This window comes from Arctopsyche grandis, chromosome 5, assembly GCF_051622035.1.
Source record: "Arctopsyche grandis isolate Sample6627 chromosome 5, ASM5162203v2, whole genome shotgun sequence".
NCBI classification, from domain to species: Eukaryota; Metazoa; Arthropoda; class Insecta; order Trichoptera; family Hydropsychidae; genus Arctopsyche; species Arctopsyche grandis.
This window is the reverse complement of record NC_135359.1, coordinates 5,182,227-5,202,855: the sequence shown is the minus strand read 5'-3', so window position 1 is coordinate 5,202,855 and position 20,629 is coordinate 5,182,227. Positions and strand designations below refer to the sequence as shown.

General features: G+C 37.7%; 1 protein-coding gene across 1 annotated transcript; it reads right to left on the bottom strand.

The window, feature by feature from the left end:
* Positions 1 to 376: 376 nt before the first annotated feature.
* Positions 377 to 12,858, bottom strand: LOC143912442 (uncharacterized). The gene is made up of 5 exons (XM_077431729.1): positions 11,249 to 12,858; positions 3,042 to 3,518; positions 2,745 to 2,908; positions 2,475 to 2,649; positions 377 to 2,399 (listed from the first exon to the last, which is right to left on the bottom strand). The coding sequence occupies exons 1-5, from the start codon at positions 11,855 to 11,857 to the stop codon at positions 2,310 to 2,312; spliced, it is 1,515 nt and encodes a 504-aa protein (XP_077287855.1). The 5' UTR covers positions 11,858 to 12,858; the 3' UTR covers positions 377 to 2,309.
* Positions 12,859 to 20,629: the final 7,771 nt, after the last annotated feature.

The following is a 20,629-nucleotide window of genomic DNA, read 5'->3' as shown; positions in this document are numbered from 1 at the left end:
AGTTGACTTAAGTCGTGTGTACATCTTAGGTTAACTACTTATGTGCCAAATATTGAAACACTCGAAACCAAATAATTGATTGATCAGATAGATGTCCTTAATTAAATGAATTTTACCCACTAACCATATAAAATTTTCTACACTGAAATAATTTCCCAGTCTCCCAACAGGTTGCCGACCACTACTGTAAATCATAGGCTCATTTTATGTCTAAATCGATGTAAAATATTGTGTTATAAATTATATTTCGGACTTGGATTCTGTGAAATGGAAATAGTAAGGAGAGTAGTAGTAGATCCTATGTGAAAAATATAATTTCACATTAGATAAAAAGTAATATTTTAGTCTGAGAGAACATTAAAGGCCAAACAGTTTTGTTCAACTTTTTAATACATCAGAGTTAACAAAAGAAAATAAATTATTATAAAATAATACAACAGAATCGGATGAAAACAAAGATATTTCTTTTGATTAATTTATTTTATTTAACATAAAATATTGCAACTTAATTTATTTTAGTTATCAGCGTTTATAACAAAATAACAGCTGATTTCACTTGAAATGGTGTAAAACAAGAAAATATTTGTTGAAAAAGATGTTCAAAAGTTATTTGAAATTCGTATTCATTCTAAAATAAACACCAAAGTCAAATTCTTTAACCAAAACTGTCAAATTTAACTATTTTCATACAGATGTCATACATGAGAATAAGTACTTCACAGCATGTGAAGTAAAATGGCAACATTAGACGGTAAAAAATTATCCAAATTCACAGTTCCCGATTGAACTTCAAACATTGGCAATATTGTCATTCTTAATAATAAAAAACAGGAAAAGGCATGGCAACAATGTCACATTGTATTATTTACAATCAAAATCAATGTCATTAAAAAAATATGTAATTGTACATTTTAAACGAAACATGTAATAAGAATCACACCGATCGCATATAACATACAAAAACCAAATCTGAAAACTTGTATCATACAAAAAACTTATTCCAAAGTTTTAATACAATATGGCTTAAAAATTTACTTTGACTAAAATGCAATTAATCAATATATCTTACACAGTTACATGTTTTGTAAGTAAGAAGCCGAAAAGTGAAAAATAAAAAGTATCAGAAACAACAAAACATTTGTATAATTAAAATAATGAAAAAAAAAGTAAGATAGCGAAAAGATTAACACTAATCAAAGAGTGATGACTATATAAAAGAACTGATGGAAATATGACTCGAAATTCGAAATTGTACATTAACAATGTACTAACACCAACCAATATTATTATATACAACACAATGCGACAGAACAATAACAGTCTGGAAATTTTGAAATGGAAAAAACTTACAAGTATAATTTCATAATACTAACAATACACAGAGAATCGAGAAAATCTATCATTAGAACTCCTGGCTTGAAGTTGTAATTTAAATTGCCAAATTTTGTTAACAGTTTACTCACAAAACACCTAACGTCATGACAAGGTTCTTTGTTTCATGGATATGTTCACTATGTTAACAAATTATTGCATCACTTACGGTCATCACATCTGTGTATCACGTGCGAAAGCATTTCATTGAAACCACTAAAGCACTTTGACAGTCAGAGCAAAGTAAATATATCGTTGAGATTCAATACGTCTCCATTATATTTACGTCGAGATCTGGAGGATAATTTAATGCCAAACATCCTTATGAAATGTTTAGACAATTGAGAATATGAATATTTCTACGCTATTATGAACATCTAAGTAATATCAGCAATTTATAAAAAAAATACATAATTGCTATTTACAATTTTCCACTTCCAATCAACAAAGACACTTGGACACTTGTAATGTAAATTATTGTTCAAGATTATCTTCCAAAATCACTAATAAAACTCGCCATTTGCAATCTCCGAAGTCCGATCAATTAACTTACACTTCATTTCAGCATCAACAATTTTCTCCGTTTCTTAAAACAATGCCACCGGCAAAACACTCGTGAAGGTGTTACACTCCAGGGAAATGGTAAAATATATATGTATAATTATAAAATTCTTAAAAATTGTCACTTCAACTGAAGCCTTAATCTGTTAAACTTGGATTTATTAAACTTTTAAATCAAAACAAGTCATAAAATAACCTTCTTCGTCTCATAAATAAAAGTAATTTTCTATTTATTGGATAATGCACAGGTACACATCACTCCACCGCCTTGTATAAAACATAATTAGAAAATTACTAATTGTTCTGAGTTATTGACTTTCACATTCATAAAATAGCTTAACGTAGAAAATACTTTATTAAAAGCCACGAGTGTAACTTTAATCAAATTCTTCATCATCAGGTTCATCCTCATCTTCTTCTGGCAAAGGTGTCACCGGTTTCGGTTTTTTCTTATAAGCTGTCATCTCCTGCAACATTGAAATATATTCACAATTAATTCAACTTCCAACACAAATTAACAACTAAACCAAAATAATACATACCCTATCGTAACGAGCCTTGTCTTTTTCCGACATGGCCTCATATTTTCCTTTAGTTTCTGGATCACAGTCAGCCCAACGCCTACCAAGCTCTTTGGCAATATTACCAACACCATATTCAGGATTCAAAGCCTTAACCTTTGAACGTTCATCATTGCAGAACCAGAAGAATGCAGACCTGTAGAATAAGACAGAATTTTGTGAAAATAAAATATCACAGCAAGTCTAATACTTAAAAAAAAAAAAATAGTGAATAAAAATTTGAATACTTACAATGATCTTTTAGGAGCATTGGGGTCTTTAATTTGTTTTCTTTTACGACCCCTACCCATTTTTTCACCCTTGGGTGGAATATAGGTTTGCATTTCCAAATCATATCTCTTCTTATCTTTTTCTGCCATTTCGTGAAACCTCTGCTTTTCTTTATCTAGCATTGTCTAAAAAAGAATATAAGAAAAATAAATACAAAAGCTCCAAAAGTACAATGAAAATAAAATGAGCATTCGAGCAAGGAATTTGAAACATTGAAATTTTTTTAAAAATAAGTCTGCGTTACTGCAAAGACATTACCTTCCATCTTTCGGCGCATTTTTTTGAAAAATCTGCAAATATAACATTTTCATCGGGATGCTTTTTTTTGTGTTCCTCTCGACAAGTCTGAACGAAAAAGGCATATGCGGTGATGCGTCCACGTGGTTTGCAGTCCCGGCCTCTAGGCCCTCTGCCCTTTTGCTGAGCTGCCTGTGCCGCCTGCAACACCTGTCCTTGCGCTAAATGATGCAGCCCCTGTTGCAACTGCAACTGCTGCGACTGCAGCTGTTGCGACTGTAACTGCTGCTGTGACTGCATTTGAGATTGTAATTGCTGTTGTTGGGCAGACTGTAACTGTTGTTGCGCCGACTGTATCTGTTGATGTGCCGACTGAATTTGCTGTTGCAAAGTTTGATTTTGCTGTTGTAAAGCTTGTTGCTGACTCTGTTGAGATTGTTGTTGTGACACCGATTGAGAGTTTTGAGAGGAATGTTGCTGATTCTGATTTTGCTGATGCTACAAAACAAACAAAAATTACAAGTTAGTTATCATTATCAACTTACACACCGCAAATATTTATGTCCATCAACGAAATATTTATTGACAATTCATAGAATATACGATGTTCATCTAATATATAATTTCGAAAGAGACTTTGTATGTTTATTTGATTCATAAAATCAAAATACCGAGCGAAGCCGGGTAAAAACACTAGTATATTATATTATGGAGCGTTTGTTACCATTGGTTTCAAAAGAAACCTTAAATTGTATTTAAAAGAAACCTTAAATTGCCAAATTTTGGATAGTTAAACGGTTCATTCGGCAAATCAATCAATCAATGAGAAATAGTTTTTACTCTGTCCATGTAGTGGAGCATCACGCTTTTTATTATTTGTTATTGGTTAACTCTTATAACTAGTCACCGGAACCTGAGGGGGCCGTGTATTGTTCAAAGGTTGTAAATGCATTGTTAAAGGTTTGCCGAACAATGGATAGCACTGTGACTAGGCTACCTCTACTTATAATGACTTTCAATACATCCGTAACAAATTGAGATCGTTTGAGGGATATTCCAGGAAATCACACTACGCAAACTAGATCACAACATCATAAGTCAAAAGAGACAGTAGCAAAAACAAAAATCTAAAATTTATATACATCACAAAACTGAAAATCGTCAATGAGAAAATCACATCAAACGCGTATTTTAAATACAAAAAAAGTATCTTCCGCGTAAAAAAACAGTCGTCTGCTGCTGTCCAAAACGTATATATTAAATATCAAATAAGCCATATCCCCAATGAATTAATCTTATTTTGATACTGTATTGCAATTTTTCTGTGTTTTAAAGCTACACGCATATGCATTGCATATATTTTTAAAATATCGATAAAACAAAGTAGAAAAACGTATATGAGAAATAGATACATAAATAGTATGCACAATTTTACCGCTGCATGATTTAATTTTTCTTATTAAAGAAGAATTTAAAAAAATATTGATAAAACAATCAAATCAGACTTGCACCCTACCTAAAAAAAAAGGACCCAACTAAGATCAAACATAACCGATGGTAATATTATATTCCAGAGCTACTACTCATACAGCAATTTAAGCCAGGAAAAAAAATCTAGATAACCCATGCAGGGGGGAGAGGACTCAAATTATCCACGTCCCCGGAATTCCACCCCCGAGACTTTATTCGTACGTCTTCTGGGGGGGGGGAGGAAAAGAAGCGTGGGAGGCGAATCAGAATTCCTCGAAAGCAGTAAACTAAAAAGAAAAACAAGAATATATCTACCTCTTCGACGAATGAATGAACGCGTAAAAATTGATTAAATCATAAACGCCGAAACTGGCCGATCGAGCGGGCGCCATGTGCGGGATAGAACGAGATGCTTGGGGGAGGAATGGGGGGGAGGGGGTTGACTTAATCCGCACAGCGGTAATGGCAAAACCCTTTTCGATTAATATTCGGGGGTAGCGCGGTAAATTAAAACTTAAAGCACTTGTTCAAAACGGCTAGTTTAATTAAAAGTAGACGCCTACGCGAGAGCCAGGATAATTCCCTCTCTCCCCCCCCCCCTCCCCTACCATTTCGTTTTTCTTCCAGGCAGGGCGCCAGCGGGGTCGGGGGGTGGCGGGAATAGGGAGGGGGAGAGAGCGCACGCCCCCCAATATAATGCGACGAACGAGAGGGGAGAGCGGGAGAGGCGAAAGGGGGGTTAATGGCGGTCTGAGGGAGGCTATCATACACCCCTCCCAGGCGGTCCCCTGTTTCCATAAAAGCGGGTATTTGCTTTGTAGATGCCCGGGCTACAAAATACGCCACCCTCTTTCTCCCCCCTCTCCGACCTGCTTAAAAACCACCACCTTTCCCTTTCTCCTTTGCACCCCCCCACCCCCTTCGCTCCGACGCAACTACGAAAACCATTTTCACGGTTGCATGGGCATCTCATTTATTTCTGCGGGATGATATCGGCAATTGTGACGACGAACATGGAAAACTCCAAGCTTAATCAACGCACTGCGTCGTCCCTTGGAAAGGGTGCAAGGGAAATAAGCCTCGGAGCGAGTACACAATCTTGCTACAATGGCGATTCTGAGTTACGAACTGAATCGGCCAGAATATAATAATATACATACATATATCGTATGTAGTTCTCGGCGGTCGTCTACCAAACTGTGGGATGTGTCTATCGATAGAGGAAGACAATGGATATATTTGTATGAAAACAGCAGACCGCTATCCACAGATAAGCAAGCAGACACAGACGGAAGCATTCTTACAATGGACTGGAGTAAAAAAAAAAGACGAAAAGGAATATGTGAGTCGATCATACAGATGAGCATACAATCATCTACTAACATATGTACAATCCAAGATACGCAAAATAGAAAGGGATGTGAATATAATTTGAGAAAGATCAATCAAAATTTCTGATTGAAAACTATGAAGCTTTCTTCCTCTGACGTAAAAAATAATTTGATCGTTCTATGACAAAAACGAACAGATATTTTTAACTAAGAAAAGGCTGTCATCTACTATCATACAGGATAAGCATGTAAGCATACAATCCAAAACACGCAAAATGGAAAAGTGGTGAAAATTTCTGATTGAAAACTAGCTTTCTTCCCCTGATGTACAATATAATTCGATCGTTCGCAAAAGACGAACAGATATTTCTAACTGAGAAACGGCTACCATCTACTAGCATACAGGATGAGCATACAATCATCTACTAACATACTATCCAAGATACGCAAAACGGAAAGGGTTGTGGATATTAATTCGAGAAAGAATAATCAAAATTTCTGGTTGAAAACTAGCTTTCTTCCCCTGAAGTACAAGATAATTAGATCGTTCGATGACAAAGACGAACAGATATTTCTAACTAAGAAAATTTGGAAATCTACAAGCATATATGCATAAATCCAAAACACGCAAAATGGAAAAGGGATGTGAATATAATTTGAGAAAGATTAATCAAAATTTCTGATTGAAAACTATGAAGCTTTCTTCCTATGACGTAAAAGATAATTTGATCGTTCGATGACAAAGACGAACAGATATTTTTAACTAAGAAAAGGCTGCCATCTACTATCATACAGGATAAGCATGTAAGCATACAATCCAAAACACGCAAAATGGAAAAGTGATGAAAATTTCTGATTGAAAACTAGCTTTCTTCCCCTGATGTACAAGATAATTCGATTTTTCGCAAAAGACTAACAGATATTTCTAACTACGAAAAGACTACCATCTACTAGCATACAGGATGAGCATACAATCATCTATTAGCATACAATCCAAGATACGCAAAATGGAAAGGGTTATGAATATGATTTGAGAAAAAATAAATCTAAATTTCTGATTGAAAACAAGCTTTCGTCTCCTATACAGGATAAGTCAAGTGGATATTTATAACTAAGGCTGCCATCTACTAACATACAGGATACAAGACAAGAGATTTTCACAATGGATCAAAATACGCAAAATATTTCCATCATTTGAGAAAGACAGATTGAAATTTACGCCTGAAAACCGGCTGACATACAAGATAAGTAGATGGAAAGGAAAAGTATTTTCACATTGAACTAACCGCGCTTCCATATAGAATCTAACTTTTTGTTTTATCAATCAGACAAGATAGGCTCAGGTATGTCCAATAGGTGTGACTATTTTAAGTTCATAACTATCATTCAACCAATGAATCGACTAAAAAACCTGTTCTTCTCGGAAGCTATGTACAATCTCCTGCTCCACCAAAATAAAACTAAGAAATAAACATGCCTTGATCAATGGAAGAATTTCTGTTTCTGTGTTTTTCATTCATAGATTGGAATAACATTTTTAAACGAATAGTCCATATTAGCGGATGTTCAAAGAGCCACTCGATACATAATAATACATCAGAAGCAAAATTCTATGGAAATAATTTATCGAATCTTTAACCCCAGTCGTATTTATATGGAGAAAAATAGACCCGGAGAAGCTAGCTAGAAGGCAAAGACATAAAACTGCAGAAAGATAAAACGTAAGCAACTGAAATGAAATGGATTGTCCCACGTTTTATTCACGTATCACATCAATTTCAGACGCAGATTTACGATCGTGGAAGGATAGAGAGCACACGCTATGGCAACTCTCTGTCCCTTTTTCAGAGCATAATTACGCTTTAATTAAACTTTGAAAACTTTCGTTCAGGATGTGACGCATCAAAAACAGACGCGGAAGTTTTTTTTTTGCGCTATATGTAATTTATATTCGAACATCATGAATGAGCAGTCGAGCCAAATAAACGAATACGCTGCGTCTATGCCACGAAAAAAAAAAACAAAAAAAAAACGTTAATCGTCGTTCATTCACAAGTCAATCTAAATCAAATGTGTCAATACATTTCAATTATGAATGAACATGAAACGTTTCAAAATAGTATAAATTTCATCCATTTCAAACCCTACAGAAAATTTTATTTACTAGATTATTTAATTTGAGACTTCATTGTTGAGACAATTTCAAACAAAATTGGCCTACCTTATACCGATTATTGCAGCAATATAATTCGATTGTAACATACATTTGTAGTAATGGCATGCGATTGAATTCTCTTCATTTATAACCTTATTTACGTGTGCGAGAAAGATTCGTGAACATGCCCTAGTAAGGCACAAACACACTGATTCGAATGGCACGGGCGCGTTCTTGCCCTCCTGCGGTGAAAAATCCGCAGATGCGGTTTTTTTCGACTAGTTTCTCCTACATTTATTGAAATATGGGAATCACCGTTGTCGTTAACTGTCAAACCTCTGTCAATACAAAGATTTCACAGCACATCCGCCTAAAACGCACGCAATGCGAGAATCTCTGGTAATTTTATAATGATTCGTCCATATTGGAAATTTTATGTAATTATTTAATATATTTAATATACCGCAGTGGCAATTACAGAGTGATCCAATGCGCCATTGTGGCCAAACATATTAGTTACATTTATTTATTTATTTTACAGGTATGCACCCACATATATTTTCTACATTACACGAAATCTATGGCCAAACATTGTACTAAGTATCGTAAGTATATGTAATACAAAGGAAAAATAAAAATATAAATTAACGGCAAATTCGAGATTTTGGAAATCCGATTTGTCGGAATCGTTTAAACGAATCAGATAAATCGACAAACTCTGATAACAAAGCGATCGACCTGGAATGACAAATCCAAAGTCTGGCCATCAGCAACCGATGGGATTTGAACCCGTGACCACTTTGTTCGAAAGCATTATATATGCTAACCACTACTCTGTGCCGCTGGTTATTATAATATTTTAAGTGATTCCATATTTTTTCGAAAATGCGAGATGTATTATGAATGATCACATACACGTTTAGCCAATGACGTATTACAGAATTTCATCAATTACATAAAAAGCTGAAATGTTACATGAGATCTAATAATAACAATACCTTGAAAGTGTAAAACATCAACGGCTACATTCCCTATAATAAATCAACACAAAAAAATATACAATTTAAAAATTCAAGACAAATTATGATTATTTAGTTGGAGCAAAAAAAATGTTAGAAATCGCTGTTCTCAATAACGAAAACCGGTTCCTGTATCTATAAATCTTCAAAAGAACTTTTTAGGCGGTCTCGTTTAGAACATGAACCGTATATTGCCGTAACAAGAAACAAAATCTAGATCAAATATATTTCCAATATGTAGAAATACAGATAAGTGCGTACTTCCTTATGCAGACGTTTAACACCAAAAATCCAGTATGACAAAAAAAAAAAAAACAATTTCCTCCAAATAAAATCAGATAAAACGGAAGTATCTAATATCAACGATCGAAATGCACTACAAAATGCAACATTGCGTAATGGGATAGATGCATTTTATAACATAAATAGATAAATATACAGGTATACATCTGCGGAGACATTCATGGCTGGGTTCACGCTCTGGCAATTCCTTTGTTTATGCTCGAGACGCGTCCATCGCGCTCAAAACAAAGAACATTCGCGCTAAAACAGAACGCGCACCATACGCGAGAACATCTCGCGGGTCTCGAGATACACGGTCTTTTTTTACACGCCAGATGAGTCTCCTTCATGATTTGGTGTACTCGGAAGCTCGCGCTATTGATTTTCCGGCGTATTTCACCCGAACGGAGCGCCGTTTCGTTCGACAAAAGCACGTCTCAAAATTAACATACATGTATACTTTATTATCCTTCGTTTCTGCGCCCTGGGCCAATATGTACACATATATAATATACATCACGAGAGAAAGAAAGCTCCTAGTGTCTGCAGTGTGTACCGTTTCGAAGAACCGAAGCTGGGTCGAGTGAAATGTGGCACTAGTCCTACGGCCTTTCTTTTATTAAAAATATATTCGACGTCGAATATGAGGTCGTTGCTTTCGTGGTGAAACATTTTTACGATCGATATAGCGAGGTTTCGAAACGAATGCGATCGATATTCATATGTATATGAACTTTAAAGTGTAAACATCGTGTTTATGTTTGTAATATTTGAAGACCAAATAAAAATAATGCGTTTCCAGGATTGAAATATTTGTTTAAATCTGACTTAATACGTTTAGTTTGACCGGTAAACAAAATTTAAATCTAGATTCTTATCGGTTGTATGAACTTTTAAATGCATGGTATTTCAACCTACCGATTAAAATCACGTTTTTTTTTTTTTTCACAGCCTAATTGAATAATGGAAGTGCGAAGTTTGGATGAAATCCAAATAAGATTGCTTTTTAATTATTTAAATTAATCACTGATGGAATAGGTTTTGGAGCTTTTATCATCACATGCCATAAACATCAAAATAATTATAAATATTAACGAGAAAAACAACATGTAAAATCTAATATATAATTTCGAAAGACTATGTAAGGTTTGAGTGGTAGAATCCGTGACGTTAAACTTAATAAAAAAAAAAACAAATGAATATTGAAATAAAATAAAACTATTCAAATAAATTTAATAAAATGTTTACTATTAGATTAGTTTATATTACAAACACTGAGCGAAGCCGGGTAAAACCACTAGTATCATACAATATATAACGATCACTCGATCGGTAGCCATTAATAACGTAGACCCGAGCGAAACAAATGAACGATAGAAAGTTTTCAATTAAAAAAAAAAAGATCATTTATTTTTCACGAATTGCGTCGTAGTTTGAATTTTTGCGATATTTAGTGAATAGTGGATATTCGGAGACACACAAAGTCCCAAAGTTGCAGAATCGATCAATTTCCAAGTCGTAAACAAACATCGGCGGACGATCGCGACCCCTACAGGGGGCGTCCGAAACAATCCTGCCAACATAAAATGCAAATGGGAAAATAATAACAACAAACGCCGAAAAGTTCTAGACACTTCGACGGCGAAAAATAAAGCTTCGAATATATATATATATATATATACAATATAATAAAAGGTGCGATGCGAGAGAGCAGGTGCGGTCGAGGCCGCGGAACTTTCGAAGCCGAGGCCGTCAGCGGTCGCTAAGCTCGGGTCGTCGAGTCGAAGATACGAACACGAGCGCGATCACGGATACGGATATGGATATGGACGAGCCGGCGCGCGTTCAGACCGCCGGTGACATTTTCCCGCCAAATCGATACGTGGTCGCGCGCGCCTTCGGCAGCCGGCGAAGACGCACGAGCTGGAGCTGGAGCTGGAAGTGAGGGTGGGGGGTGGGAAGATAACGTACCGCGTGCTCGTTGGCGTGCGCGTGCAGAGCCAGGGGTCCGTGGGGGTGCAGCGCGTCGACTTGGGCCGAGTACCACCAGTGCGGATCCGGGGGTCTGCCCATGCCCAGGCGGTAGTCGTAGGCGGCGGGAGGCGAGCCGCCGCCGCCGCCGCCGCCCCCGCCGCCCTGCTGCTGCTGCTGCTGGAAGTTGCTCGCCATCTTGTACGAGAAGAGGTGGTGCGCGGGAGAGGGGGCAGGTGCGCCTCCAGCCGCGGTCGAAGCGGCAGTGGCCTGCGCCTGCTGCTGCTGGTGTTGCTGCTGCTGTTGTTGCTGTTGCTGTTGCTGCTGCGAGTTTGCGCGCGCCTCCTCGTGCGGCAAGAGCGCGCGGTGGTCGTCGGAGGGGTTGGCGGCGGGCGAGTTGGCGATGTTGGCGATGTTGGCGATGCTGGCGATGCTGGCGAGGTTGGCGATGGCCGCGTTCGGAGGCGCTACGGCCGCGTGGCTGTGGCTCCACCAGTTGGCGACGCCAGTCGCGGGTTCGTCGCGAGCGCCGAGTCCCCACGCGCGACCGCCCGCACCCGCACCCGCACCCGCACCCGCACCCGCACCCGCGCCCGCCTCGCCCGACATGGGCGGCTCGGACGCGTCACCGCCGGACCAAGCCGCGGCACATCTCCAAAGCCGACCGCCGCACGCCGAAAGCCCCACGCCGAACCCGACGCGCCCTCCCCTCTCCACCCCACCCCTCCCCTTCGCCCCCTCCGCGCCGCGCCTCTCCCCTATTCGCCCCCCCCTCCCCGGCCGCCCTTCGCCGACCTTCGGGTGACCCCCCGCCGCCGCCGAGCTTTCGGGACCTCGGCGATCTGCGAACTTCCCCGACTCGAAGGACGAGGAAGTGCGACAGGACAACCGAAACTCGCATACTACTTACTACCTGCAGCACGAGTAAAATGCGACTCAAAAATGTTTTTTCCTAATTTTTAGCAATAAATCATCGACGGCTTCATCATCAAAAGAGACTTTGTAAGTGTGTATATGGGTTTCAATGAACGTCATATAGGTTTCAAATTATTTTTGCGTCACAGTGTCTTCCATTCATTTACGATTTTCGTATACGTTCACGATATACGTAAAAACGAATAGCGTCGAAAAATATGAATTAAAATTTAATTGCTCCATTATATCGGGTATAACAGATAACTTTATTTTAATTCGTGTATCAATTCCTTTCCGAAATCACCCGTTGAAATCAACGGGCACAACATTAGTCATATATATATAATTAGAGGTAGGATAGTCACAGTGCTATCCATTGTTCGGCAAACCTTTAACAATGCATTTACAACCTTTGAACAATACACGGCCCCCTCAGGCTCCGGTGACTATATATAATAACTAGAGGTAGGATAATCACAGTGCTATCCATTGTACCATTGTTGCAAATCCTTTGTAAAACAGGTTCGGCAAACCTTTAACAATGCATTTACAACCTTTGAACGATACGCGGCACCTTCTGGGTCCGGTGACTAATAATAACGCTACTCCGTCTGTGCGTGTGTGTGTCTGAGATAACGCTCGCCGTATTGTAATAGTCGTTTCGATTCAACATAACATATACCGTACGTCACAGCTAAACCAATAACAAAAGAAAAAAACTTCTATATACACTATTGGTTACCAATGTGTCTTCTTGACAAAGAATTTACCGCCATCTATTGAAAGTTTATTTAATTAATTTTTCTATTGATGTATTATATTGTTTGCATATAGGTAGATAGGTATTTTTTTACCTTTTTTTCATATTAAAAAAATAAATATAAATACTAAATTAAATATATTTAAAAGGTATTTGAAAAAAATTCGACCGAGTGGGGATCGAATACGTGATCGACGATATATTTTTTTAATTTAATAACTTAATATGCCAACCACCCATGCGATGATATGTCATCGGGTACAACACTGCTTCATAGATAAGAACGTGAAGCTAGCCCACCGTTGAAATATGTACATATAAACGGCCAAATCGACGACGAGTCTCTCGTTCTATAATCTTCCAATCTAAACAGTATGATCCTCCTCATTCGAGAAATAGCGTTGACAAAATACGTAATCTAACCTATAATTTCGGAAGAAACTTTGTATGTATGTAAATTTTGGTTCATAGAATCCGTGACTTAAATTTAATAAAAAAAAAAAACCAAATAAATTTAATAAAATGTTTCTAATAAGAATTATTAGAGATATTTAAGCGGTTTATATTACAAATACCGAGCAAAGCCGGATAAAATCACTAGTATAAAATAATTGAGTTTAAATAACTTCAATATTTCAAAGATTGTTCTAGAAAAAACCCTCACTCGTGATTTACGATCGATGGATGAAAATAATTTTCCATTTGTCTAATGAGTAAATTTACTACCAACCAAGTTTATGATAAATGCCTACCAAGTCTAAGATAAATGCCTCAGTCCTCAAATACAATATAAGCCTTCAATCAAAAAATATACATAAATTAATAAGATCCGAAATAGCAAAATAAACCATACTTCATTATAAAAACACAATTTCACCCCAAATAGTATTTAGTTAATAGTACAAAAGTAGTTACATCGTAACTTAGCAAAAATGATAATATCGATATTAGAATTTAAACAAAAATCGACTTAAAAAAATTAATAATCATATATAATATAGTGAGCGGACCCAAAGCGCGCCGTTCATTGTTCAATTGTTGTAAATGCTTTGTTTAAGGTTCGCCGAACCATTTTTTTTGCACTCTATCTTTGTAAATAGAGCCAAACCGCCCCGATTCCTGGAAAAAGCACGCTCTCTATCCGCAGTCTAATAATAATCGGCTAATGTGCGTGCGTGTGTAGTGTACGCTGTTTACTCCATGCTCCGTCTCTCTTTCTCCCCTTGGAATCGTATATCGTGGAAAGAGACCCGACATAGCGGGCTTTGCACATGCGCGATGTACATACTGTCACTTTGGGCAGTGGATATAATATACCAATGGTTTTATTCGGCTTCGCTAGGTATTTGTAATATAAACCACTTAAACATTGCTTATCTAATAGTAAACATTTTATTAAATTTTATTTTATTTAAATTTATTTGAATATTCATTTGTTCGATGACGTCACGGAGTTTACGACCCAAACAAACATACAGTCTCTTTGGAAATTATACATTAGAATAATAATTCTTTTGTTTATGTCGGCCGATCAAATGGCGACTTCCGTTGATCCAAATTGCAATATTTTACCGAGTGCACAAGTGTGTGCACACGCAGGCCACTAGTACAAAAATAATAAAATAAACCCCATATCAAATTCAATCAATACTGTACTAAAGTTTATTAAAAATATTGTTTTAAAAAAATTAGAAAACAATTATTTGAAAAACCACCGTTTTTGTTTTAAATTTATTTATAAAAAAACAAAATTTAAAAAATGTACGATGTGAAATGAATGATAGTTGCGCAAAACAAAAAAACGAATGGAGACACGCTGGAGAGGGGTCTACGTGACGAGACAGAATGTTAAATTACTGAAAACACAAATATCGGAAGGCAAAGACCGAAAATCGAAAGATCTTAAGTCGAAAGAACAAAAAAAATAGTGCATGGTAAACGGTACATACTCACTTACTTTGCGCGAGCAGGATACAACAGGAACAAGAGGAACATGCTTTTCCTGCCGTATTCTGCGCGCGCACATTAATACGGGAGGAAAAGCCTGTTCCTCTTGTTCCTGTTGTATCCTGCTCGCGCAAATTAAGTGAGTATGTACCGTTTACCATGCACCATTTTTTTTTTGATCTTTCGACTTAAGATCTTTGCCTTCCGATATTTGCGTTTTCTGTAATTTAACATTCTGTCTCGTCACGGAGACCTTCACCCAACGGCGATGGTGAATGGCTGTAAATAATGATAATGATGAAAAGAAACAAAACTTAATATTTTTAAGATATCGACGTTAAAACAACCCCAAAATAACCCCGCCTTGTTGAAATGCAATACTGCTTTATTTTCTAAATAAAAGCCCGATTTTCGAATAAGTTCGAATAATACACATTATAAATTTGGCCTAAAAGCCAAAGTTTTCAAACCGTAACCGGAACTAATTCTGCATCAATTTACATTGTATTGACGATCTTCCTGCGAACAATTTTTGTCAAATATTCATATGTTCAATTGTGTTCAACCAACCAACCAACCCCCTCCCCCTCCCCCCCCCCATTCGACACGAAAACCGAACGAACGCCTACGAAAGCGGCAAGACAAGGCAAGGCAAGGCGCGGAAGGTCCTAGCGACCGGGCAAAAAGACACGGTCACCCTAAGCGCGGCCGAAGTCGGCCGAACTTTGCCGAAAGAGCCGCTCGATACTGGCGAAGCCCCCGCCCTCCCTTTCCGCCCACCGACGACGAAGCTTTCGCGCGACGCCGAAACGAAAGCTTGGATATTTTACGACGGCACGCGCGCGCAAGCACAGCGCGAATCAAAATGGGCGCCCACTGCACACCTTTCAAACTCCAAAATGTTTCGAACGCATTTCGAAATATGCGACCGACCCGATGCCCACGATGACGCAACATTCGAAAAATAAACGAGGCAAAGCGCGAGGCGAGGCGGCGAGAGGCGAGGCGGGCGGGTTGAACGAACTCAGATCGAATAAAACTGGTTGAAAATCTCGATACGATCCAAAAGCCTAAAGTTATTCCCCGCGATGAGGAGGTGGATGGGGGGGGTGGGGAGGGGAGAGGGGGGGGAGCCGAGGGGCCACCGCCCACGCTCCCGCTCGCCGCTTATTTTATTGTTTTATTTTTTTATTTTATTTTTTTCCGACATAAAAAACTTCACCATACAATGGCAACGCTTCCTCAACCGTTCTAAAGCCTATTTTTTGGCTTTTCCGTCAAAAAATACTACGTGTATAATTCGGGTGTTATTATAAAAAGGGTCGCCTCCTCCCCGCCCCCAAACTTCCGTTTCATCGGATATGGAGATAATGTTTCTATGACAAATAGCTTACATTCAAAAAATACTTTGGTATTTAAAATACACCGAGTAGTACATGAACTTGTTCTTGAAAGTACTCAATTGGGGCAATACAAAACTGTATTGTATTGAAATTGGGATCAAATTCTTCAAAAAAAAAAAAATCAAGATGCATGGATCTACTCAACGGGGATATCATTTTCGGGTCTCTCCTTCCCTTTCATGTTGTAACCTACTATGTACCATTTCACACTTCTTTTAATACTGGTTCCGAGTAAGATTTTGTAATATCGATAAAAATCTGACTGCGTAATATGTATGTACAAAATAATAAACTGTACGAAAATCTAGGACCTATAACTCAAGGTCGTGTTCGTTGAAAAATTCCAATTACGACTCAGACTCGGCTACAACTTTGATCAAATTCGAGTAAAAGTCGATACTGAATAGAAACTGCCTAAAATAAAACAAATCTAGGATAATGATTTCTGCAATTAATCAGTGATCCGATAAGATAGTTGTGTATTCTTATTCAATGATTAAAATTGGGAAACTTCATGAATACTATTCCGTACATTGATCCCCTATGACCTATGCTATATAGCTCTATCTTAATCAAAGTTATAGTCATTACAGTTACGTGTATGTTCATTTAAAAACCTGAATTGATTAGTTTAATTAATGTGCCCACATTAAAATAAGTAAATATTTACAAAAAGATTTTCAACGCGACATTAATTTGATAATAAAATAGAGTCATTTGACCATGCGTGTTAGTGATTAAATTTTTTCCGGAAAATATCCAGCGATTTGATTCTTAATTACAGTACAAGAAATCGAGAAGAAATCTATGCTATTATTACATAATTTAAGAAAAATTATACCAGTTTGTTTTATCAGTGATGATAGGAAGATATGTACTTCTAGGTATTGTATTGGTTGGTGCGTATTATTTTAGTCTATGAAGAATAAAAATGTATGATATTGAAAGTCGTTGGATCTAAGCGCCATTTTACCTATCTCGAGTTAACAATATGCATAGTTGTTCTATGTATCAAGCCGATGACTCGATTCGTTACAATAAATAATATACATGAGTTATATCTAGTCAAAGTTGAGACAAAGGTCTATGTCTCAAGCACGTAATTTAGAAAGTCTTTTAATTTACTCCACTTCAACTTTTTACAAGGCTCTTCTAAGGTTTACTTCGCAAACGATTCATTCTTTCTTAACCCTTCAATTTTTGGTATCTGCATAATTCCATAATTAAGTACAAATAATATTTAAAAATTAAAACAATCGGAAATGGTAAATTTTTATGTGTACATTATACATTGTACATTATTCAAAACTTATATAATATATCTATATAATTGGATAAATATTAAAATAGTATTTTATAAGATTATACATAACAAGATTTAATATTATATTTCGAAAACGCCAAGTCGCATGTGCAGATCTTCAGGGTGCAGTTGCAGCAAGCCAGGAGTTTTCAACTCGACACGTCGCTGGGTTATCATTTAAAATATACATATAAAGAAACATACTAAAAAAAGTGTCTTCGAAATACCGGTATACACTTATTATATGAAATTTTCGGATAGATAAAATCCACAAAACATCTTCTGCAAAAAATATTCAGGTCTATTGGGAAGACCTCGGTAGGGAGAGCTTTTGCCTTAACGAAAGACCCGAAACGCACGGTCGTATTTCATTTTTTTTTAACTTTATTTTTCATTACGATCCCCATAGTCTTTCTATATTTTGCGTGGTAAACGGATTATTTCAAACATTGCGATCGTGCCACGAAGTCATGTTTAGGCGAAGTCATGTTTATGACAGAGCCGTGGAGTCATGTTTAGGCCAAATTAATGAGACCTAATATTTGTCAAATGCGTACATTTTACGCAGGCGCGTAACTATTTCGCACGGGCATGCGGTGCATGCGAGCCTTTTAGACTTAGGGGCCCAAAAGGTTTTCAAATAAAAAAATAGTAGACATTTTTCAAATAAAAAAATACTAGACATTTTTCAAATAAAAGAAATACTAGACATTTCCAAATAAATCTTTAAAGCCTTCTTAAAATTATTCATATGACTAATAGGAAACACTACTTAAAAATTTATGCTCCAAATTTGATACGCAATACATTGCGTGTCGAATTTTCACCCATCTGTTCTCCTTCTCACGACATTCAATATTTTTCCGTAATAGTACATTAATAATAATTTTCAGCAATTATCTATAAAAACGATGTTAAAATAAAATGTCTTTGAAATATGTAATTGCATACTTTGCGACTTTGAAGGTGAGAAAAAAGAACATTTAAATTATGTGAGTTAATTACCAATTTAATTTGAATAACAAAAATACAAAATTGGGCCTTTTTCAAAAGTGGGCAAAAATAAAAAAGTGGGATGAATTCATAAAAAAAAACAAAATATTGAATGAAAAAAATTTTTTTTTGAATGATTTACATTGCTGGTTGAATTTACATATTTAAATTGGATTCGGACTGTGGGAAAATTTCAGAGTCGGAATCGAACTTTTGACGATTCCACAGACTTCTTATGGAAAAAATCGTAGTAATTAATTTTAGTTACTATTAATTGTTTTTTTGATTAATAGCAATACTATTGTCCATCCGGTGTAGGATGACACTTATGTAAAACATACATGCTATATCCCTCACCGCTTTTCGACCAATAGCATTTCACAAGACAAATGAGGGATATAAAAGCAAAGGTGCCTATATCCACTTACGTTAGTTCATTTAGAGAAAAACGTTTTTGAGATTGTGAAAGCGATTATGCTGATTAAAATAGAAGCCGGTATTTTATGCTTTTACTAGAATAAAACTAAGACAGGATCCAATATTAAACATAGGGGAACAAAATGGAAAAACTTGACATAGGCATCTATGCTTCTATATGCCTCAAATGTTCTACTCTCTGCACGAAATGCTATTGGTCGAGAGGCGGTGAAAGAGATAGCATATACATTTTACCTAAGTGTCTTCCTACACCCGATGGACTATAGCAGTGCTGGCGAATCTTTTTGAGAAGTGGGTCAAATTTCGTTAAATATTTCAGTGAAGTCATTTGAAGAAGGGGGGGTGAGGGGGGTAAAAAGAATACTAATAAATTTGGAAATCCAAAGGTTTGTTAACAGAAAAGTTTAACAGTTGATCCTCCAAAAAGGTTTACGTACCAAAAAGGTTTACTATACTTTCGCAAGACAAGAGCAAATAAAAATGAAGGTCAACGTCAAAAATTTATATAAGACATTGCATTTATTAAGTTGATGACTTTTATTACAACTGGCATTACATTGGAGAATGTTTTTAAACTTTGCTTCGCACATAGAACTTGCTGATGTACATATTATACAACGAAATTCAATCCGAGAGTGTCTAATACGTAGTCTGCTTAAGCTGCTGAATAAAACCAATAATTTTTTCCACCATATTGGGAGCACTGTCCTTGATATCCATTTCTTTAAAAAAATGTCAAGACCAGTACAGTTCCCTTTTAACGGTTAACGTTGTATTTTTTTTTTAATCTTCACGCGTCACCACGTGGGTCATTCATAAAGTCTCATTGGGTCAGTGTCTGACCCCCGAGTCATAGGATCGCCATCACTGAACTATATTTTGAATAAAACACGTGGGGGGTAACCCTTTTATGATGAATAATCGTAAGACGGAGGCAAAAATATTCTCGGTCGAAGAAGTAAGAGGAGGTCCGCATCTTATATGATGTTACGTGTTAGTTGGAATGCATGCGTAATAAAATTAAGATGGCCGCCAATCGAAACCAAACAAACAACAACGAACGACGTAATAGTGAGAAAAACCATGATGCGTGTGGCAGTACTGTCGCTGAAACGTCAAACGAGTTTACGCAACGCGAGCTGCAAAGGCAGAGGGGCGAGGCGGGGCGGGGAGGGGAAGCGAGGAGGGCCAGGCGAGAGTGCGTCCCGCGAATGAAAACCCCTGCCGCATCGTTCGCCTTTCGCCCCGCTGCAGCCGACGATCGCCGATAGCCGATCGCCTCATTCGAGGGGGACGCGTCGGCGAGAGCGGTCGCGGTCCGCCGCCGCATCTCCGCAAGAGCGCGACCCGTTCGCAGCGACTCGCATCGAACCGATATCGCAACGGAGACCCCATATCAAAACGTCACCGTCACGTATGGTCGCACTGGTCGCTTCGGGCCGACACGACGGACGTAAACAAAGGGCTTCTGCGCGCCGCCGCCATTACGCGTCCCTGTGGCGGGAAGGGGGAGGGGGGGTGGGGGTGGACGTCCGCGCAGAGGACGGAGACGCGTCCGAGGACTTACCATATTCTGGTGACGAGGCTGGTGTGGTCGGGCGGCCTCAGCGGCGTGCCTGGAG

Excerpts from the sequence above, each read along its gene's own strand:
- LOC143912442 (XM_077431729.1), bottom strand. The coding sequence starts at position 11,857 with ATGTCGGGCGAGGCGGGCGCGGGTGCGGGTGCGGGTGCGGGTGCGGGT. Across the intron at positions 2,909-3,041 it reads AATGCGCCGAAAGATGGAAG|ACAATGCTAGATAAAGAAAA; the intron begins GTAATGTCTTTG and ends ATTCTTTTTTAG. Across the intron at positions 2,400-2,474 it reads ACAAGGCTCGTTACGATAGG|GAGATGACAGCTTATAAGAA; the intron begins GTATGTATTATT and ends TCAATGTTGCAG.